The 24,361-nt window shown below is 36.3% G+C and overlaps 1 protein-coding gene across 3 annotated transcripts in view; it reads left to right on the forward strand.

Moving 5' to 3' along the window:
• The window catches only part of STRADB (STE20 related adaptor beta), a 38,322-nt gene extending 30,528 nt beyond the window's left edge, over nt 1-7,794 (forward strand). The window contains exons 6-12 of one of the 3 annotated variants that reach the window (XM_040475851.1): nt 2,218-2,326; nt 3,365-3,488; nt 4,675-4,846; nt 5,143-5,247; nt 5,399-5,643; nt 6,263-6,305; nt 6,995-7,794. In XM_040475851.1, coding sequence (XP_040331785.1) covers nt 2,218-2,326; nt 3,365-3,488; nt 4,675-4,846; nt 5,143-5,247; nt 5,399-5,643; nt 6,263-6,305; nt 6,995-7,129 — 933 coding nt within the window. In that variant the 3' untranslated portion in view covers nt 7,130-7,794. Of the gene's footprint in view, nt 1-2,217; nt 2,327-3,364; nt 3,489-4,674; nt 4,847-5,142; nt 5,248-5,398; nt 5,644-6,262; nt 6,357-6,575; nt 6,967-6,994 lie in introns of those variants that run through there. The other 2 variants (XM_040475852.1, XM_040475853.1) reach the window with 2 other exon arrangements.
• The last annotated feature ends 16,567 nt before the right edge of the window (nt 7,795-24,361 follow it).

Raw genomic sequence — 24,361 nt, forward strand, 5'->3', positions numbered from 1 at the left:
GTTAGATTTCTTTCTTCTAATGAATATGCAAGTACAGAATTGGAAGGAATACTTGGAATCCAGATCCACAGAAGAACAAATATATTCAAACTTTGGTAATTACTGTAAATTCCTTCAAACAAATATCATATTCAAAATGCTGGTCTGGAGATTTACAATAATCTTAGTCCAGTCACAAATAGTCAAATGAGGAAATAGAAAAAACAAAAGCATACAGTTTCCTTTTCATCCAGGTAAGGAAAATTAACTTCTGAATGAATAAATTTTAACAGAATTGCATTTTAGGAATATTATAATACCATTTTGTCACTAATTTTTTTTCAATTTCAAATTAAAAAATATTTTTCAAATTTATTTAAATTCAAGTTAGTTAACATACAGTGTAGTACTGGTTTCAGGAGTAGAACCCAGTGATTCATCACTTACATATAACATCCAGTGCTCATCCCAATAAGTGCCCTCCTTAAAGCTCATCACCCATTTGGCCCATCTCCACCTACCTCCCCTTCAGCAACCCTCAGTTCTCTATATTTAAGAGTCTCTTATGGTTTGCCTCCCTCTCTGTTTTTATCTTATTTGTCCTTCCCTTCCCCTATGTTCATTTGTTGTGTTTCTTAAATTCCACATATGAATGAAATCATATATTTGTCTTTTTCTGACTAATTTCTTTCACTTATCATAATTTTCTCCAGTTCCATCCACATTGTTGCAAATGACAAGATTTCATTCTTTTTGACTGCCAAGTAGTATTCCATTGTGTGTGCGTGTACCCAGGCACCTCTGCATATTTGTTGAAATTAAAATTTTTGAAAGAGCAAGTGTGTGTGTGTGTGTGTGTGTGTGTTTATGTATGTATGTTGTGTATATATACATATAAATGTATATATATATACACACACACACCACATCTTCTTTATTCATCAGTCAGACATTTGGGCTCTTTCCATAATTTGGCTATTGTTGAAAGCTCTGCTATAAGCATTGAGGTGCATGTGCCCCTTCAAATCAGCATTTTTGTATCATTTGGATAAATAGTAGTGCAATTGCTGGGTCATAGGGTAGTTCTATTTTTAGTTTTTTGAGGAGCTGCCATACTGTTTTCCAGAGTGGCACTAATTTCAAGTTTTTATTTAAATTCTAGTTAGTTAACTAGGGCGCCTGGGCAGCTCAGTCGGTTAAGCATCTGACTTCAGCTCAGGTCATGATCTCATGATTTGTGGGTTCGAGCCCTGTTCTGGGCTCTGTGCTGACACCTTGGAGCCTGGAGCCTGCTTCAGATTCTGTGTCTCCCTCTCTCTCTTCCTCTCCCCTGCTCGTGCTCTTTCTCTCAAAAATAAATAAGCATTAAAGAACATAAATTCTAGTTAACATATGGTGTCATATTGGTTTCAGGTGTAGAATTTAGTGGTTCATCACATATATAACAGCCAGTGCTCATCACAAGTGTCCTCCTTAATGCCCATTGCCCATTTAGCCCACCCCTCCCCTCCATCAACCCTCAGTTCTCTATAGTTAAGAGTCTCTATAGTTGAGAGTTTGTCTCCCTCTCTTTTTTTTACCCCTTCCCCTATGTTAATGTGCTTTGTTTCTTTAATTCTACATATGAGTGAAATCATATGGTATTTGTCTTTCACTGACTTATTTCACTTAAAATAATACACTTCATCTCCATCTATGCTGTGTCACTAATCATTTTTGATATAAAGAGGGAAAGCATTTTTTGATATTGTCCTTATTTTTAAAGTATTTACATGTGCACATGTATATTGCACAGAAAAAAAGATTGAAAGAAATTATGCTGAAATGTTAACAGTGGTTCTCTCTGAGATTTAGTGTTAGAAGTGATTATCTTCACAGTTTTATGTATTTTTAAATGTTTCTATTTTAAGAACATAGTATAGATGTTGAGAGTATGACCTCAGAAGTCAGACTGAGATCACATCTCACTTCTATTTCTTTTGTTGATTATATGCTCTCGGACAAGTTTTCTAACTTATTTCTACGTTTCTTATTTCCTATTTCTCTCTTGTAAAATAGGAATGATCATATGACATACTTAATGTCTTGTTGGTGAGATTTAAAGAAATGGCAGCACCAAGAACAGTGCTTGGTATCAATAAATTCTGCTGAGTGTTAGCTGCCACCTCTACTGTTATTTTCATCACAAGGCAAAAACAAGTTGTTTTAAATGTCTTGTCTCTTGTGTGTTTATCCTAGAAAGCAGTGATTTTGTCCCACTTTTTCCGGCACCCCAATATTACAACCTATTGGACTGTTTTCACTGTTGGCAGCTGGCTTTGGGTTATTTCTCCATTTATGGCCTATGGTAAGAAAACTTATCTTACATAAAATAACTCAGAGTTTAGCGTGGAAGCCATACTTATAAGGATGAGTGGGATCTTAGATTTATGATTCACTACTTTTAATTTATAAATCTGGTGGCCAATTCTAGATTTCATGATAAATTTCCATATCTGGTTCATGTTGACCTGATGATCAATGAAACTACTACTGCTTCTCCAAGAAGTGTGTGCCTTTGAACAGGCTCTCTCTTCCCTTCAGTTCCCTGCCCTTCTGTCAATGGAGAGCCACTATAAAAGTCTTTAAGCAGAATGTTTTTTCACCTGTGCACACCATCTCTGTCCCTATTTCTCTCATTGTAAACTTACTTTATTATAGTATAAACATCTGTGTGTGTACCTGTCTCCTTTCACTGTACTTCAGCTTCTTGAGGGCAGGATCATGTATGTATTTTTCATTTTGGTGCTCATACAGTTCCTTGCATAAAGTGTTCAATAATTATATTGCACAAATAAACAAATGGATTCTAGAGCTTTTATTTTTATTTTTTATTTTTTAAAATATAATTTATTGTCAAGTTGGCTAACATACAGTGTATACAGTGTGCTCTTGTTTTTGGGGGTAGATTCCTGTGATTCATCGCTCACATAAAACACCTAGTGCTCATCCCAACAAGTGCCGTCCTCAATGCCCATCACCCATTTTCCCCTCTTCCACCCCCCCCCCATCAACCCTCAGTTTGTTCTCTGTATTTAAGAGTTAGAGCTTTGATCTTTAGGATAACTTTGATGAGTTGCCTCTGGGTCTAAAAATATATAAATACAGTATTTTTTTAAGTAATACTGAAAATTGTTAATTCTCTTTTCTAATCTCTAGAGTATCATTAGAAAAGTCTTTTTAAAGATTCTTGAAGGAAAACTACCTTTGCATAGGAAAGTAGGTAGACTCTAAAACGTGTGTGTGTGTGTGTGTGTGTGTGTGTATTTATAGTTGAAAAGAACATTTAAAACATAGCTACAAACAAAACCAATGTTCAGTTAAAGATTTCAGGTGTTTCTTTCAGGTTCAGCAAGTCAGCTCTTGAAGACTTACTTTCCTGAAGGAATGAGTGAAACTTTAATAAGAAACATTCTCTTTGGAGCAGTGAGAGGGTTGAGCTATCTGCACCAAAATGGCTGCATTCACAGGTATTTATTTATTTGTATTTTAAAGAATGAAATCATTTAAGGAGCTTTTAGGAAGGAGCAGTTGAGTGTTAGGAGAGATAGGAAACTCATAAGTGAAAATTGAGAGAGGAAGGGGCCAGTAGTAGTAAATGCTTATTACATTTTATGGTCATTCACCAAAAATGTTCACACCACATCCTCTTTGCCAAATGCTGTGCTTAGTGTTCTGGTGGAGAGCCTTTCCTGGTGGAGTATAAACTCTATGTAATGGGATCCTTGCTGTCTCTTTTGTTTGTTTTTCTTAAGCATATAAAGAGCTGCTTTATCTGCTTTATAGCTCTATGTCATATTTACAAATTTATGTACAAATTGGAACTAAACCTTTCGTTAATTTCTTAAATATGTTGTAGCACTTTGAGATTATCATGCTAAGTATCAGTTCTCTTGTTTTTAAACTATAGATGCAGAACTAATTGACTGAACATTAAAAACAATGCTGTTTTAAGATATACTGGGACGTTTTTCTTTTTAAATTATTTTTAAAGTTCGTTTCAGTCTCTTTAAAGCTTGTTTTCTTACTATTCATTTTTAGGAACATTCTGGTTAACTGTGAGTTCTAACAGACCGTATTCTAATTAATCAAGGTTTTACTACAGTTAACTAGACTCCCTTAGTTTCCAAATTCAGTATTTTACTGAACAAGGCTCTTTTACAATTTATTTGAAAAAAGAAATTTTTATGTAAGACATATATTTATAAATGATGTTAATACCAGGGGAGGCTGCCTTTTATTGGATAATGCTGCATTTAACTTTATATTCTAACTTTATGCTTCAAATATTACTTGATTTTTTTAGACTTCTCCTTGGGTATTTTACAGCAGTATCCTAAAATAGTGAAATTAGTAATGTGATTCCATTCCAAGTTTGAAAAAAAATATTATCACTTCCAAACATGTAGCTGTCAGTTGTATTTTCCCTTGTTCTAATGCTATATTAAATAGTTGAAAGGATTCCTAATTCCCTGAATATTTTATATGTGTGTATGTATATATGTATATGTGTGTGTATAAGCACACTTACATATAAGCGTGCTGTTTTATAAAGAGTATTTAATTTCCAAGAGAATACATGGATTTGTTCTGACCAGATTTTTATTCTTCATTGGCCAATTTCCTAGTATTTAGGATTGTTTCTTTTTGTTCTAGGAGTATTAAAGCCAGCCATATCCTCATTTCTGGTGATGGCCTAGTGACCCTCTCTGGCCTGTCCCACCTGCATAGTTTGGTTAAGCATGGACAGAGGCATAGGGCTGTGTATGATTTCCCACAGTTCAGCACATCAGTGCAGCCGTGGCTGAGCCCAGAACTACTGAGACAGGTCAGGTGTGGCCTTTGCATTGGGTTGTCTGTGCATCTTGAGTGTCTTCTGAGCTTGACTAAAGGACAATTGTGCCCTTAGATTTGGCTTGGTGAATGGCCTACTGCAAGACTTTTCCTCTTTCTTGTCAAAATTATTGTTAGGGATTTTAAAATGTATATACCATATATTAGGTATATCTTGATTTCTCACCTAATGAGATTTTTCCATTGTTCAACATCCTTTCTCAAAAAAACACAGATATATAACTTTGTATTTTATTTTCACTAAAGGACTTCAAATTAATTGTTCTACAGGATTTACATGGATATAATGTAAAGTCAGATATTTACAGTGTTGGGATTACAGCATGTGAATTGGCCAGTGGGAAGGTACCTTTCCAGGACATGCATAGGACTCAGGTAAATGCTACTAAAATCCCAAACTAATTTCCCTTCATAAGATCCCTTATATTCTAGATAATTTCTGTTAAAATGTCTTTGCTGTTAGAATCTTTATTATTGTTTTAACATTTTCCCTGAAAAGGGTGAAAGAAACTTTTCTTTCTTTTAGATGTTGTTACAGAAGCTGAAAGGTCCTCCTTACAGCCCATTGGATGTCAGTATCTTCCCTCAATCAGAATCCAGAATGAAGAATTCCCGATCAGGTGTAGACTCTGGGATTGGAGAAAGTGTGCTTGTCTCCAGTGGAACTCAAACAGTAAATAGTGACAGATTGCAAACTCCATCCTCAAAAACTTTCTCTCCTGCCTTCTTTAGCTTGGTACAGCTCTGTTTGCAACAAGATCCTGAGAAAAGGTAATATTGGCCACTTCTAAATAGCATCAAACTTACATGTTTTATTTTTTATAGAAGCTTTTCAAGTCTCTTTTCTCAATCTTTTGATCAAAAAACTATAATCTAGAAAATATCAAAACTAAAAGCAAATAGAGGCAATGAGCAAATGGGAATAATACTGAAGTCAGAAGACTTGGGCTCCAATCTCAGCTGTATCATTTCCTAAGTCACCTTGTAAAAATCAGTTCATCTTTCTGGACATTAATTACTGTATTTATGTTAATACATTTTAGAAAGCTCCAAGCTGTACAAAAATGTTGTTTCTGTGTAACAATAGTGTAAATTATTACATAACTATACATTAATGTTAGTACTTTAAGATGTGTCTTATCTTTTTTTAGCCCCGTAATGCCTAGCACACTTCCTTATAACTAGTACGTGCCCCATAAATGTTCTCTCTCAATTCTTTCCATTAGTCAAGGTTACAGTTAAGAATTGGGCTTCCTGATATTTCTTTTTCTTTTTTTTAGTATTGAGTTTTATAGCTCTGAATCTAATTTCTAATACTTTTTTACACCTAAAAATACACAGTCTAATACGATGTTCTATTTTTTTTTTATAACATTAAAAAAAATATCAGACCATCTGCAAGCAGTTTATTGTCCCATGTGTTCTTCAAACAGGTAAGCTGATATATCTTCTGTTGTCTAGATATTTTTAGTTACTATTAAAAATTCAGGGGCGCCTGGGTGGCGCAGTCGGTTAAGCGTCCGACTTCAGCCAGGTCAAGATCTCACGGTCCGTGAGTTCGAGCCCCGCGTCGGGCTCTGGGCTGATGGCTCAGAGCCTGGATCCTGTTTCCGATTCTGTGTCTCCCTCTCTCTCTGCCCCTCCCCCGTTCATGCTCTGTCTCTCTCTGTCCCAAAAATAAAAAAAAATAAAAAAAAAAATTTTTCATTTAATCTTGTTAGCTTAAGGGGACAGTTTGGTAACCAAGATTCTTAATAATGACTTTCTTACCAAAGTAAAGTTAAAAATACGAAAACTTTTGTAGTAGTTCAATTATAAGCTTTCTAAAATATTTCCATTTTGCAAAACAAAATGAATAAAAAACAGAATGTCATTAAATGTTACTATACCCTCAGCTTATATTTTGATTAGAGACAGTTTTTTATACTGGCTAGAAATGATGAAGGGGAAAAATAATTCTGATAAAAATCAGTTTATTTGGTTATTACTTCTTCCTGTTTTCAGATGATCAAAGGCATTATTAGTGAAAATACCTAAAAAATATTTTACACACTTAACATGACTTTTTAAAAAATCATTTATTGCTGACATATGTACCAATAGCTTTGAGTTTCTTTAACAGATGAAAGAAGAAAGCCAGGACTCAATACTTACACTGTTGCCTCCTAAGCCATCAATAGCACTGTCTCCAGTGTCACGTTGGACTGAGCCGGAATGTGATTTTCCTGATGAAAAAGACTCAAACTGGGAATTCTAGGGCTGCCAAATCCTGTATGTCCTAGATACTTGACACTTTCTCTCTGCTACTTTTCTTCTGTATTGCTAGGTACAAATACTAGAATTATACTTGAAAATACCATTGTTGCACTGGAGAATCTATTGTTTAAAACCACTCTGTTCAAAGAAGCATGAGTTTATATCCTCTTTGGTTAACTCACAGTTCTATTACAACTCCAGAAAAACTTCAGAATTATGACTCTAGTTACATTTAGTGTCCTCTGTTCTCATTTTTTTCCCCAAGCTGTGACTAATTCCTCTTCTTGATCTTTGAATTTAAGTTTTGAGCCATTTAATTTTTTCAGCATTTTGTTGCCCTCAGGGGAATGAGCCCTCAGAGGACAGTGCTTCCAAGTACACTTTTTACTTCCAGATTCTCTAGCCTTTTTGATCAGCTATTGTTAGACCAACAGGCTAGTTTATCCTGGCATCAAAACCCTTTTTTGGTAGAAGGGAAAATGTTTATACTTCCCATATTATTCTGTTAAATATCAAACTGAGCCTCACATTAAATGATAAAGAAGTTGTAATTTGTGCTTTTTTTTTCATTTTTAAGAGGCTAAAGTGACACTTTTCTACTTATGTAAGTTATAGATCCTAAATTCATGCACCCTGTGGGAGCTCAATAAAGATTTATTAAATTGAGTTTATGTTTTTTTCTTTGTGATTTGACAAAGCTAAAACACAGATTCTAATTTGTGTTGCCAAGGGAAGCCCCTAGATTATTTACATAATGTAAAGAATTGGGGACGACCTGGAATTTATTCAATGAGGCAGATGATGTTCTGACCCTTTATAGGACTATTCTTGCTGCGGTAGGGGATACAACATTTAAGGGCATAGAGATCTTAATTAATGGTTTTACCTTATTAGGAAAAAAGAGATGTATCTCAAGGAGTATTTGGTACTCCTTGTGGTAAACTGGGACCTACCTTAGTTAATGGATTTTCTTAAAATAATTTTTACTGTAATGTTAAATAAGATTAAGATGATTGTCTTAAGACTAAAGAATTAAAACAATGAGACAAATAATGTAAAAATGAATAGACAATTTGAAACACAAACCTTTTTAGGTTTATTGGCCAGATCACCTCAAGAATGTTTAGGTTACTCCATCAAGTAAGCCATGAAGACCTGCCAAGGTAGAGGAGGGAAAGGAGATGAGTACCAGTTGAGGCCCTGAGATCACAGGCCCCGGTAGTTGTGGGGGCTATAGGTTATTCCACTAACCTCCTCCTGTTTCCTCCAGGTAAGAGAGGCTCACAGGAACTATAAAGGAGGTTCTGAATCTGGGTGGAGAGTTGATGTTAGTGCAAGAGATGGAATCTGGAAGCCCTGAAGCAGTGCCTCTCAGATCTCCTGTGAGTGTATCAGAGTTCTCCAAGAAACAAAAACTAATAGGATATTTATTATAAGGAATTGGTTACACTATCATGGAGACTAACAAGTCCCAAGATCTGCAAGATGAATGGGCAACCTAGAGACCCAGAAAAATTAATGATGCAGTTCCAGTTCAAAGACTGGTTGGCTGAAGACCCAGGAAGAGCTGATGTTTCAGAGTCCACAGGCAGGAAAAAGCTGATGCCCTGTTTGAAGGCAGTTAGGCAGAAGGAATGATCTCTTATTCAGGGTAGGGTCGGCCTAGTCAACCTTTTTGTTCTGTTCAGGTCTTCAACTGATGAGGCCCACCCACATCAAGAGGGCAATCTTCTTTATTCAGTCTACAGATTTATGTGCCAATTTCATCAAAAAAACTCCCTCACAGAAATACCCAGAGTAGTGTTTGACCAAATAAATGGGCACCCTGTGGCCCAGTCAAATTGACAGATAAAATTAGTCATCATAATAGATATTGATAGCATCACCCTGAGATCACTTGCCTTAAATTTTGCACCATAGACTCCTTGCTGTATTAATTTTCTATCTCTGATATAACAAATTACCACAAACTGAGTGGCATAAAATATTATAAACTTATTATCTTACAGTTCTAGAAGTCAGAAATGTCAAATGGGTTGACAGGGCTACATTCCTTTTAGGGGCCATAGGGAGAAATCTGCTTTTTCCAACTTCTAGCAACTACCTACCTGCCTGCCTTTGCCTCCCGAACCAGCATTATTATTTGGCTTCTGTTCAGTGATCACTGACTGACCCTTCTGCCTGTCTCTTTTGAGGGCTCTTGTGATTCTATTGGGCCTACTCAGAAAATCCAAGATAATCTCCCCCCATCTCAAGATTCTTAATCACAGCATCAAAGTCCCTTTTGCCATGTAAGGTAAAATACAGGTTCCTGAGATTAAGATGTTGATATGTTTGGGATGGGGACAGGGGAGTCATCATTCTACCTTGGTGTCTAATGTCTTACATGTCTAATCTCATCTTGGTGTCTGCTTTCTGAAGAACCAAACTAGTACAGTCACCTTAGTTAAAATGCCCTCCTATGATCTTCTATAGTACTTTCCCCAAACAGCACTTACACAACTCTGTATTTGTATATTTATGTCCCCAGTAGACTGTGAACTCCTTGAGAATATGGTCTTATTCACTAGTATATTCCTAGTGTTTAGCCAAGTATTTGGCATATTGTAGACATTTAATATTTAAGGAATTCTTCCTTGAATAAAGGATAAGAGGGTTTTTTGTTTTTAAAAAAGACTTGAAAAAATTTGAGAGATGTCTATAATTTTGATTTCTATGGAAATTTTTGACTCTTGGTATGTTACAGTATTGCCATTATAAGTTCAATGAGGTAAAGGGATTTCAGTTTCATTTAGTAAATAGTTCCTTTATTACAAGCCAGGTCAGTACTATTGGTCAATTGTCAGCTCTCAAATCCATTTATTCGCTCTTCCCCTGCTATGCTTCATTGGGAATATTTCCTCACACTCGTACTCTCTGGTTTCCAAGGAGGCAGGAGTGGCAGATCAGAGCATAAGAGGAGACAGAAGAAATGTGGTATTTCTCACCTTTTGTCCCACTTCTCTGTTTCTTGTGGTGTCTCTGGTAGCAGGTGTATCTTCTTTGTCTTTTGGCTTTAGGACTCTGGTAACACCACTTCTTGCTGTCAATTCCATCTGATGGTATCATTTCCTGCTCTTGCTAATCTTTGGATTGCTTCACCATCTCTTTTGGTTTCTTAGCCTTGGTTCCATCACCCATGAAACCAGTTCCCTGTGTTCCTTCTACTTGAAAGATCCAGAGTTACTTTCCCAGTTGCATGCTGATTGATACACATACTAACAGCCTTGAGGATAACTAGAAATTCTTGGTCTCACCCCTCCCCCCCCCGCCCAAAATTACTAACTTGATTATACCATTAAATGAGTGATCAAGAATCTATTTTCTATTAGCCAATTCTATTTAAGCCCCATAGCCTTTATGATTTATGTTAGAAAAAATTGAAACTGACAAAAATTCTATAAATTGAAGTTTTTCTCAAGAGCGAACCAAAGTTTGACAAGATCCAAATATTGTATTGGAGCCTGGGAAGATGGTTGAGTACGAAGAGCCTAAATTCAGCTTGTCCCATGGATACATATGGATAATAGCCACATCAGTATAACCCAGAAAACAACCCAAAAACTGGTAGAACAAGCTTTCCACAGTTAATTGCCACAAGAGGAGGCCACAAGGAAAAATGTAGGAGGGGCAGAGATGGGGTCATTACCCAAACTCTTGGTGAGACTAACCACAAAAGAAAGGGACTCCACAAGCACAGAGAAAGGAGAGGACCAACCACACAGCAGGCCCCCCAAACAGTGATGAATCACCTCAACATCTGACTTTAAAAACCAATGGCTTAACTTCATAAGTTTTTACAATCAGCAGGGCTTACCTCCTGGTACTTTGGAGATCTTAGGGCTTAGCTCTAGGAGAGCCAGGGAGCAATAGGGACACCTTAGCAAAAAGCCCTGCTGAGAAACAGCATAGAAGTAGCAGTTTGAAAAGTACCTGGGTACACAGCAAAAAGATTTGTTTACTAATTTCAGAACATGTGCTGAAGGGTAAGGGATCTTTGGGAGAGTTGTTCAAGAACAAAAGAGCTGACAGGAGCCATTTCTCTACTGCCCCCCAGCTTAGATCACTGGACACTTGCAGGAAACAGCATGACCAATCTCCACCTAGCTTGCTAACACACCACACTCTACCTGTGCTTTCTCCTGTGTCTCCACCCCATCCAATCTGTCCCACTTACCAAGAGTCCCTTCAAAGTGGCTCCTGTGACTTCACATCCTGCAAGCAGCCCCCACAGTGACCAGTGCCACTCCAAAGTAATGACAGAGAATTTTTAAAGCAGCAAGAGAAAAGAAAACAGCTACATACAAGGGAAACTTCATAAGGGTATCTACTGATATATCAGCAGAAACTTTGAATATATAATATGCCACTCCTGGTCTGCAAAGTGCTGAAAGGAAAAAAACCTGCAATCAAAAATACTCTACCCAGCAAGATTATCACTCGGAATAGGAGAGGTCAGGAATTTCCCAAAGGAATTATCACCACTAAACCAGCCTTGTAAGAAATGTTAAAGGGAATTAATCTTTCAGTGGAAAGAAAAACTATAAACAGGAGTAAGAAAATTAGAAAAGGAAAAAAATTCCACAGGCACATACAAACATAATAAAGGTAGATAAATCACTTATAAGACCAGTAGAGAGGACTTTTGGCAAAGATGGCAGAGTAGAAGGGCCCTAAACTCACCTGTGCTGTGTATATAACCAGATAACACATCAGTGTAACCCAGAAAATGACTCAAAGACTGGAAGAATAAACTCCAGAACTAAATGTAGAGAAGGGCCACATTGAAGAAGGTAGAAAGGGTAGAGACATGGAGGGGAGCTAAACCCTGCAGGTCTGGCTGCCAGAAGGAGAGACAGGTGCAGACAAGGGCACAAAACAAACTATCAAATCAGGGAGGCTGCACAGCAAAGACAAATCACCGTAGAATTTGGCTTTGAAGACTAGAGGGCCAAATTTTGTGAATTCTTACAACCAGCAAGACTTAAAACCTGCAACTTTAAGAATCAGCAAACTTGGCAGAGGCAGTTAAGATGGCAGAGTAGTAAGGGGACCCTGAGTTTGTCTCATTCCTGAAACACAGCTATATCAGCATCAAACCATTTTGAACACACAGGTAATTGACCTGAGGATTAATGCAACAACCTGTATAATTTGAGAGATCTTGGCAGATGAAGCAATTACCCCTAGAGAAAGAACAGGAAGAAATGGCCAGGGATTTAATCAACAAAGATGTAAGTAAGATGCATAAACTAGAATTGAAAACCACAATTCTAAGAATACCAGCTGGGGTTGAAAAAAAGCATAGAAGACACCAGAGAATCCTTTTCTGCAGAGATTAAATGAACTAAAATCTAGTCAGGCCAAAATGTAAAATGCTGTAACTGAGATACAGTCTCAAATGGATTCCATGATGGCTTGGATAGACAAAGCAGACCAGCAAATCAGTGATATAGAAGATAAAATTATGGAAAATAATGAAGCTGAAAAAAAGAGGGGATACAATGGCAAAAGGTAATGATACAAGACTTAGATAAATCAGTGACTATTAAAGAGGAACCATTCATGTAATAGAGTTCCAGAAGATGAAAAGAGAAAGGGACAGAAGGTTTTTATAGCTGAAAACTTCCCTAATCTGGAGGACACAGACACCAAAATTCAAAAAGTACAGGGAACTCCTGTTAATTTCAACAAAAAACCAACAATTACCAAGGCATATCATAGTCAAATTCACAAAATACACAGACAAGGAAAGTATCCTGAAAGCAACAAGGGAAAAAAAGTCCTTAACCTCCAAAGGAAGACAGATCAGGTTCACAACAAATCCGTCCACAGAAGCCTGGCAGGCCAGAAAGGAGTGGTAGGATAGGGGCGCCTGTGTGACTCGGTTGGTTAAGCATCTGATTCTTGACTTTGGCTTGGGTCATCTCAGAGCTCATGGGTTTGAGTCCCACATTGGGCTCTATACTGGCAGCGTGGAACCTGTTTGGGATTCTCTCTCTCTGCCCCTCCCCAGGTCTCATGCTCATACTTTCTCCCCCTTAACAAAAACTTAAAAAAAAAAAAAAAGAATGGAGTGGCAGGATATATTTAATGTGGTGAACGGGAAAAATATACAACCAAGAATTCTTTATCCAGCAAGGCCATTATTCAGAAGAGAAGGAGAAAAAAAGAGCTTCTCAGACAAAATCTAAAGGAGTTCATGACCACTAAACCAGCCCTGCAAGACATTTTAAGGGGGAATCTTTGGAGAAAAAACAAGACCAAAAGGCCAAAAGCAACAAAGACTAGAAAGGATCAGAGAACATCACCAGAAACACCAACTCTACAGGCAACACAATGGCACTAAATTCATATCTTTCAATAATCACTCTGAATGTAAATGGACTGATTGCTCCAATAAAAAGACATAGGGTATCAGAATGGATAAAAAAGAAAGATCCATCTATATGTTGCCTACAAGAGACTCATTGGGCCAGAAAGCTAGGGTAGCCATACTTAGGCAAACTAGAATTTAAAACAAAGACTGTAACAACAGATGAAGGGCATTATATCATAATTAAGGGGTCTATCCACCAAGATCTAACAACTGTAAATATTTATGCCCCCAAGACAGAGGCACCCAAATATATAAACCAATTAATCACAAATATAAAAAACTTATTCATAACAATACAATAATAGTAGGGGACTTTAACACCCCAATTACAACAATGAACAGATTAAGCATAAAATCAAAAACAATGGCTCTGAATGACACACCAGACTTGACGGACTTCACAGATATATTCAGAACATTTCATCCTAAAGCAGCAGAATACACATTCTTCTCTAGTGCACAAGAAATATTCTCCAGAATAGATCACATACTGGGTCACAAATCAGCCCTCAACAAATACAAAACTACTGAGATCGTACTGTGCATATTTTCAGACCACAATGCTATGAAACTTGAAATCAATCACAAGAAAAAATTTGGAAAGACCACAAATATTTGGAGGATAAAGAACATCCTACTAAAAAAAAAAAAAGAAAAAGAGGGAGAGTGCCAAACCATAAGAGACTCTTAAAAACTGAGAATAAACTGAGGGTTGTTGGGGGGTGGGAGGGAGGGGAGGGTGGGTGATGGGCATTGAGGAGGGCACCTGTTGGGATGAGCACTGGGTGTTGTATGAAAACCAATTTGACAATAAATTTCATATTAAAAAAATTAATGGGTTAACCAAAAATTTAAAAGAGGAAATTAAAAAGTACATGGAAGCCAATGAAAATGAAAACATGACAGTCCAAAACCTTTGGGATGCAGCAAAGGTGGTCATGAGAGGGAGGCATATAGCAATCCAGACCTTCCTAAAGAAGGAAGAAATGTCTCAAATACACAACCTAGCCTTACACCTAAAGGAGCTGGAAAAAGAACAGCAAATAAAGCCTGAAGCTAGCAGAAGAAGAGAAACAATAAAGATTAGAGGAGAAATCAGTGATACTGAAATTAAAAAAAAAAAAACAAACAGAACAATGAAACTAGGAGCTGGATCTTTGAAAGAATTAACAAAATTGATAAACCTCTAGCCAGATTTATCAAAAAGAAAAAGGAAAGGACCCAAATAAATAAAATCATGAATGAAAGAGGAGAGATCACAATGCCACAGAAATACAAGCAATAATAAGAGAATATTGTGAGCAATTACATGCCAACAACATGGGCAATCTGGAAGAAATGGATAAATACCTAGAACATATAAACTACCAAAACTGAAACAGGAAGAAATAGAAAATTTTAACAGACCCATAACCTGTAAATAAATTGAATCAGTGATCAAAAATCTCCCAACAAACAAGTGTCCAGGGCCAGATAGAATTCTACCAAACATTTAAAGAAGAGTTAATAACTATTCTTTTGCAGCTGTTCCAAAAAATAGAAATGAAAGGAAAACTTATAAAATCATTATATGAGGCTAGCATTACCTTGATGCCAAAATGAGACAAAGACCCCACTAAAAAGGAGCATTACAGACCAATTTCCCTGATGAACATGGATGCAAAAATTCTCCACAAATTATTAGCAAATCAAATCCAACAATACATTAAAAAAATTTTTCACCATGATCAAGTGGGATTTATTCCTGGGCTTCAGGGTTGGTTCAATATCCACAAATAAATCAGTGTGATACATCACATTAATAAAAGAAAGGATAAGGACCACATGATCCTCTCAATAGATGCAGGAAAAGCACTTGACAAAATACAGCATCCTTTCTTGATAAAAACCCTCAAGAAAGTAGGGGTAGAAGGAACATATCTCAACATCATAAAGACCATATATGGAAGACAAACAGCTAATATCATCCTTAATGGGGAAGAACTGAGAGCTTTCCTCCTTAGATCAGGCACATGACAGGGATGTCCACTGTCACCACAGTTGTTCAACACAGTACTGGAAGTCCTAGCTCCAGCAATCAGACAACAAAAAGAAATAAAAGACATACAAACTGGCAAGGAAGAAGTCAAACTTTTACTCTTCAGAGAAGACATCATAATCTACATGGAAAACCTGAAAGACTCCACTGAAAAACTGCTAGAGCTGATACATGAATTCAGCAAAGTGTCAGGATATAAAATCAATGTACAGAAATATATTGCATTTCTATACACAAATACTGAAGCAGCAGAAAGAGCAATCAAGAAATCGATCCCATTTACAATTGCACCAAAGCCCATAAGATATCCAGGAATAAACTTAATAAAAGAGGTAAAAGATCTGCTTGCTGCAAACTATGGAAAGCTTATGAAAGAAATTGAAGAAGACACAAAGAAAAACATTCCACGCTCATGGATTGGAAGAACAAGTATTGTTAAAACGTCCATGCTACACAAAGAAATCTACATATTCAATGGAATCCCTATCAAAATAACACCACCGTTCTTCACAGAGCTAGAACAAACAATTCTAAACTTTGTATGAAACCAGAAAAGACCCCAATAGCCAAAGCCACCTTGAAAAAGGAAACCAAAGCTGGAGGTATAATTCTGGACTTTAAGGTGTATTACAAAGCTGTAGTCATTAAGACAGTATGGTATTGGCACAAAGATAGACACATAGATCAATGGAAAAGAATAGAGAACCCATAAATGAACCCACAACTTATGGTCAATTAATCTTTGACAAAGCCAGAAAGAATATCCAATGGAAAAAAGATAATCCCTTTAGAAAATTATGTTGGGAAAACTGGACAGCAACATGCAAAAGAATGAAACTGGACCACTTTCTTACACCATACATAAAAATAAATCTAAATGGATGAAAGACCTAAATGTAAGACAGAAATTCATCAAAATCCTAGAGAACACAGTAGCAACCTCTTTGACCTTGGGCACAACAACTTCTTACTAGGCATGTCTCCAGAGGCAAGGGAAACAAAAGCAAAAAAAAAAACTATTGGGACTTCATCAAGATCAAAAGCTTCTGCACAGCAAAGGAAACAATCAACAAAAATAAACGCAACAAATGGATTGGGAAAAGATATTTGCAAATGACTTATCTGATAAAGGGTTAGTATCCAAAGTCTATAAAGAACTTAGCAAACTCAACACCCAAAAAAACAAATAATCCAGTGAAGAAATGGGCAGAAGACACAAATAGACATTTTTTTGAAAGAAGACATCCAGATGGCTGATACATGAAAAGATGCTCAACATTACTCATCATCAGGGAACTACAAATCAAAACCACAATGGGATACCACCTCACACCTGTATGGTGAAAATGAACAACTCATGAAACAACAGATGTTGGAAAGAATGTGCAGAAAAGGGAACACTTTAGCACTGTTGGTGGGAATGCAAACTGGTGCAGCCACTCTGGAAAACAGTTTGGAGTTTCCTCAAAAAATTAAAAATAGAAATAACCTACAACCAGCAATTGCAAGACTAGGTATTTACCCAAAGGATACAAAATGCTGATTCAAAGGGAGCACATGCCAATGTTTATTAGTGGCATTGTCAATAATAACCCAATTATGGAAAGAGCCCAAATGACCATCGACTGATGAATAAAGAAGATGTATATGTCTACAGTAGAATATTATTCAGCAATCAAAAAAAAATGAAATCTTGCCATTTCCAACACTGTGAATGGAACTAGAGTGTATTACTATTACACTTAGTGAAATAAGTTAAAGACAAATATATGATTTCACTTATACGTGGAGTTTAAGAAACAAAAATGATGAAGATAGGGGAAGGGAAGGAAAAAAAATAAGATCAAAACAGAGAAGGAAGCAAACCATAGGAGACTCTTAAATACAGAGAACAAACAGGTTTCCTGTAGGGGAATGGGTAGGGGGATGGGCTAAATGAATGATGGGCATTAAGAAGGGCACTTGTTGGGATGAGCACTGGGTGTTAAATGTTAAGTGATGCGTCCCTAAATTCTACTCCTGAAACCAACACTATACTATATGTTCACTGACATGAATTTAAGTTAAAAAAATTTTTTGATATAAGAAACAAAAATCAGAGAGCAAACTGTGGGGGAGCCCTGAGGGTGACAGAAATTTGAGTCCCCATACATAAAGAGACAGCATGACAAACAGCTTGTAGAGACACAGATTAGAAGCAATAGTTTGAAAAATGTCTGGGGCATACAGGAGGGAAAGTTATTGACTAATGTCAGAGTACAGCAAGGAACTTTTCCAGGAACAAAGAAAGGAGATGGTAGGCACCATTTCCCTCCCCCATCCTCCAGCATAAATATGGGAACGAGCATGGCACCAGCATTCACTGCCTAACTTGCTTATACTGTACCCTGCCACCCTCCTGCTCCAGTGCTTCCACGGGTCCTGCCTCTTCTAGCCAAGCCTGCCTCAGTCCTGGTGCTGCAGCTGCCCTCCCCCAGAAGACCAGCATGCAAACCTTGCCAACATTGTGTCTCTCGACTCTGCACTCTGTGGCACCTTGGTCTCAGTGGCAACAGCTGGTCACCTCCTGAGGAAGATTCCTGTACCTTGTTAAAACTGCATTTTCCCTCCCCAAGCATGCTTTACAGAGGTGCCTTGTGTGCCCCAACTTCCGCAGCAGTGCATTTCTCCTGTGGAAGAAGACCAGTGCCACCTTGTTAAAAGTGACACCCAACCCACTACTCTGAAGAGCAGGAGACGTAGCCAATTTTCCTACCACACAAAAACACACAGAGTTAGACAAAAGGAGGAGACAGAGGAGTAGTCCCAAATGAAATAATAGAGGACAAAATCACAGCAAGAGATCTAAGTGAAACAGATATAAGTAATATGCTTCATAGATAATTTAAAGTAATGATCATAAAGATACTCATGGGACTTAAGAGTGGAGGGCATCAATTAGACAACACCTAGATTAAAATACAGAAATGAAGAGCATAATAATTGAAATTAAAAATACACTAGATGGAATAGCAGGCTAAAAGAGGCAGAAGAACAAGTGAGTGACCCAGAGGACAGAATAATGGAAAGAAATCAAGCTGAGCAGGTGAGAAAAAATTATGTAACATAAGAACAGACCTAATGAACTCAGAGACTCCCTCATGCATAATAACATTGGCATTATAGGGATCCCAGAAGAAGAAGAAAGAGAAAAGGGGACAGAAAGTTTATTTGAAGAAATAATAACTGAAAACTTACCTAATTTCAGGAAGGAAACAGAAATTCAGATCCAGGAAACACAGAACCTCCCCCCCCCCAACAAAATCAACCCAAAGAGGTCCACACCAAAACACATAGTAATTAAGATGGCAAAAGGCAATGATAAAGAATTTTAAAAGCAGAAGAAAACAGTTACATACAACGGAAACCCCATACAGCTATCACTGTTTTTTTCAACAAAAACTTTGCAGGTCAGAAGGGAGTGGCATGATGTATTCAAAGGTCTGAAAGGGGGAAAGTCTGCAGCCAAGAATACTCTATCCAGCAAGGCTATAATTCAGAATATAAAAAGAGTTCATGGTCACTAAACTAGCCCTGCAAGAAATGTTAAAGGGTACCCTTTTGGGTGGAAAGGAAAGACCATAAGTAAGGGTAAGAAAAGAAGGAAGCAAAAAAGCAGTAAAAAATAAGTATTTCTGTAAAAATCAGTGAAGGGACTCACAAAATAAAAGGAAGCACTATACCATATACCTAAAATGTGGGGAGGAGAGGAGTAAAGAATGGGTTCAAAGTTAAGCAACCATCTGCTTAATATAGACTGCTATATGCAGATGTTATTTACAAGCCTAATGGTAACCACAAATAAAGGAGTAACAGATATGCAAAAAATAAAGAGAAAGGAATCCAAGTATATCACTTATAAAAAGCCAACTTATGTTTAAAGAAAAGAGCGAGAAGGGGCACCTGTGTGGTTCAGTCAGTTAAGTATCCGACTTCAGCTCAGGTCATGATCTCACAGGTTGTGAGTTTGAGCCCCACATCAGGCTCTGTGCTGACAGCTCAGAGCCTGGAGCCTGCTTCAAATTATGTCTCCACCTCTCTCCACCCTCTCAAAATATAAATAAACATTTTTTTAAAATTTTAAAAAGAAAGCAAGGGAAGAAAGGAAGAGAAGATCCACAAAAATAAACATAAAACAAATAACAACAATAAATACATACCTGTCAATAATGACTTTGAATGTAAATGGACTAAACACTCCAATAAAAAGATATATAGGGTGCTGGAATGGATAAAAACACAAGACTCATCTATATATCCATACCTAAAGGCACGTGCAGACTGGAAGTGAGAGGATGGAGAAATATTTATCATGTAAATGGATATGAAAATAAAGCTGGAGTAGCAATATAAGTATTGAAGACAAAATTGACTTCAAAACAAGACTGTAACAAGAGACATAGGACACTATATTATCATTAAAGGAAAATCCAACACGACATACAATTGTAAATATTTATTCAAACAACATGGGAACACCCAAATACATAAAAGAGTAACAAATATAAAGGAACTGACAGTGATACAATAATAGTAGGGGATTTTAACACCCACTTACATCAATGGACAGATCATCTCAACAGAAAATCAACAAGGAAAGAGTGGCTTTGAATAATCCACTGGACCAGATAAATTTAATAGATATATTCAGAACATTTCATCTTAAAACAGCATGCTACATATTCTTTCCAAGCACACGTGAAATATTCTCTAGAATAGATCACATGTTAGGCCACAAAACAAGTCTCAACAATTTCAAAAAGATCAAAGTTATACCATGCATCTTTTCTGACAACACACAATGAAATTGGAAATCAACCGCAAGAAAAATTTTGGAAAGAGCAAAAATATATGGAGGTTAAACATGCTACTAAACAATGGATGGGCCAACAAAGAAATCATACAGGGCATAAAAAATGTATGGAGACAAATGCAAATGAAAACACAATGTTCCCAATTCTTTGGGATGCAGCAACAGCAGTCGAACAGGGAGGTTTATAACAATACAGGCCTACCTCAAGAAGCAAGAAAAACCTCAAATAATTTAACCTAACAAAAACAATAGAACAGATCAACAAAACGAGGAGCTGGTTCTTTGAAAAGATTAACAGAATTGATAAGACTCTAGTCAGACTCATCCAAAAAGAAAGAGAAAGAGAGATAACACAAAATCAGAAAGGAAAGAAGAAATAACACCACCACCACCACAGAAATACAAAGGATGGTAAGATAACATTATGAAAAAATATATGCAAACCAACTGGACAATCTAGAAGAAATGGATAAATTCCTAGAAATATCTAGCCTACCAAAATGGAAACAAGAAGAAATAGAAAATTTGAACAGTGGGATTACCAGCAATGAAATTGAATCAGTAATCAAAAAATTCCCAACAAACAAAAGTCCAGCACCAGATGGTTTTGCAGGGGAATTTTACCAAACATTTAAAGAAGAGTTAACACCTATTTTTATCAAACTATTCCAAAAGAAGAAGAGCAAGAAAAACTTCCAAATTCATTCATTGAAGCCAGTATTACTCTGATACCAAAATCAGATAAGGATACCACAAAAAAAGGATAATTGTAGGCCAATATCACTGATGAACATAGATGCAAAAATCCTCAACAAGTATTAGCAAACCAAATGCAACAATACATTTAAAAAATGATTCACCACAGTCAAGTGGGATTTATTCCTGGGATGCCAGGGTGGTTCAATATTTGCAAATCAATTAACATGATATATCACATCAATAAGAACAAGGATAAAAACCATATGATTATTTCAATAGAAGCAGAAAAAGCACTTGACAAAGTACAACATCCATTCATGATAAGTACCCTCAATAAAGTAGGCTTAGAAGGAACATACCTCAATACAATAAAGGCCTTCTATGAAAAACCCACAGCTGACATTAAACATGATACTCAATAGTGGGAAACTGACAGCTTTTCCTTTAAGGTCAGAAACAAGACAAAGATGTCCACTCTCACCACTTTTATTCAACACAATACTAGAAGTTCTAGCCATAGCAATTGACAACAAAAAGAAATAAAAGGTATCCACATCGGTAAAGAAGAAATAAAACTTTCACTATTTTCAGATGACATGATACTTTATATAGAAAACCCTAAAAATTCCACCAAAAAACTAGAACTGACAAATGAATTCAGTAAGGTCAAAGGATACAAAATCCGTGAACAGAAACCTGTTGCATCTCTATACACTAACAATGAAACAGCAGAAAGAGAAATTAATAAAACAGTCCTATTGACAATTGCACCAAAAATAAACTTAGATATCTAGAAATAAACTTAACCAAAGAGGTGAAAGGATCTGTACTCTGAAAACTATAAAAGACTGATGAAAGAAATTGAAGATAACATAAAGAAATGAAAGACATTCCATATTCATGGATTGAAAGAACAAATATTGTTGAAAAGTCCATGTTATCCCCAGAAATCTACAGATGTAATGAAATCCCTGTCAAAATACCACCAGCATTTTTCACAGAGCTAGAACAAACAATCCTCAAATTTGTATGGAACCATGAAAGACTCTAATTGCCAACAAAATCTTGGTAAACAAAACAAAACAAAACAAAACTGGAGATATCATAATTCCAAATTTTAAGTTTTACTACAAAGCTGTAATAATCAAAACAGTGTGGTACTGGCACACAAATAGACACATAGATCAATGGAACAGAATAGACAGTGCAAAAATAAACTCATGATTATATAGTCAATTAGTCTTTGGCAAAAGAGGCAAGAATAAGCAATGGGAAAATGACAGTCTCTATGACAAATGGTGCTGGGAAAACTGGACAGCTACATGCAAAAGAATGAAACTTGACCACTTTCTTACACCATACACACAAAAATAAACTCAAATTGGATTAAACACCTAAATGTGAGACCTGAAAACATTAAAATCTTAGAGGGGAACATAGGCAGTGATCTCTCTGACAGTGCAGTAACAGCATGTTTCTAGATATGTCTCTTGAGGCAAGGAAAATAAAAGCAAAATAAACTATTTGGACTACATCAAAATAAAAAGCTTCTGCACAGCAATGAAAAAAAAAAAACCTAAAAGACAATATAATGAATGGGAGAAGATATTTGCAAATGACATATCCAATAAAGAGTTAGCATCTAAAATGCATAAAGAACTGATACAACACAACACTCCAACACCAAACAATCTAATTAAAAACAGGTAGAAGATATGAATAGACATTTCTTCAAGGAACACATACAGAGGGCCAAAAGATACATGAAATGATACTCAACATCACTTATCATCAGGGAAATGCAAATCAAAACCATAGTAAAATATTATCTCACATTTGTCAGAATGGCTAAAATAAAAAACACAAATAAGTGTTGATGAGGACATGGAGAAATAGGCATACCTGGGCACTGTTGGTGGGAATGCAAACTGCTGCAGCTGCTATGGAAGACAATATGGAGATTTCTCAAAAAATTAAAAAAAGAACTACCCTATGATCAAGCAGTCTCTGTACTGGGTATTTACCCAAAGAATACAAAAACACTAATTCAAAGGGATACATGCACTGCTATGTTTATTCCAGCATTATTTATAATAGCCAAATTATGAAAACAGCCCAACTGTCTATTGATAGGTGAATAGATTAAAAAAGATAAGGTACACATATACAATTAAACAGTATTTAGCCATAAAAAAGAATGAAATCTTGCCATTTGCAATAACATGGATGGAGCCAGAGAATACAATGCTAAACAGAATAAGTCAGTCAGAGAAAGACGAACACCATATGATTTCACTCATATGTGGCATTAAGAAACAAAACAGAGGGGGATAAAGAGACTAAATAACAGAATCTTAACTACAGAGAACAAACAAACGGATATCAGAGGGGAGGTGTGTGGTGGTGGTGGGAGTGTAATAGGTGAAGGGGATTAAGAGTACACTGATTTTGATGAGCACTGAGTAATATATGGAATTGTTGAATCACTATATTATACACCTGAAATGAATATAATACTGTCTGTTAACTACACTGGAATGTAAATTTTAAAAAACAGAGGTTAAAGCACAAAAGCAGTAATATCAGTTACATCCATAAGAATCAGTCAAGGGATTCACAAAATAAAAGGATATAATGTATGATACCGTATACATAAAACATGCATGGGGTTAGTAAGCATTTAGTGCTTTTAGTATCAGTTCAAAGTTAAGCGACCATCAACTTTACATAGATTGGTATATGCTTAGGATATTATATATAAACCTAACAGTAACCACAAATCAAAAATCTATAACAGATAAAAAATAAACAGAAAGGAATCCAAGCATATTACAAAAAAAACCCATCAAACCACAAAAGAAGAGAGCAAGAGAAGAAAGTAACAAAGAACTAAAAAAAACAACCCTAAAACAAGTAACAAAATGGCAGTAAGTACATGTATATCAATAATTACTTTGAATGTAAATGGACCAAAAGCTGCAATCAAAGACATAGGGTGACTGCATGGATGAAAAAGCAAGACCCATCTATATACTGCCTATAAGAGACTCATTTCAGATCTAAAGACACATGCAAATTGAAAATGAAAGGATGGAAAAACTTTTATCATGCAAATGGAAGTGAAAAGAAAGCTGGGGTAACAATATTATATCAGACAAAATAGACCTTAGGAAAAAAAAAAAAGACAGAAGGACAATACATAATCATAAAGGGAACAATCCAACAA

This window comes from Herpailurus yagouaroundi, unplaced genomic scaffold, assembly GCF_014898765.1.
Source record: "Herpailurus yagouaroundi ecotype Mexico unplaced genomic scaffold, PumYag 140, whole genome shotgun sequence".
Lineage (NCBI taxonomy): Eukaryota > Metazoa > Chordata > Mammalia > Carnivora > Felidae > Herpailurus > Herpailurus yagouaroundi.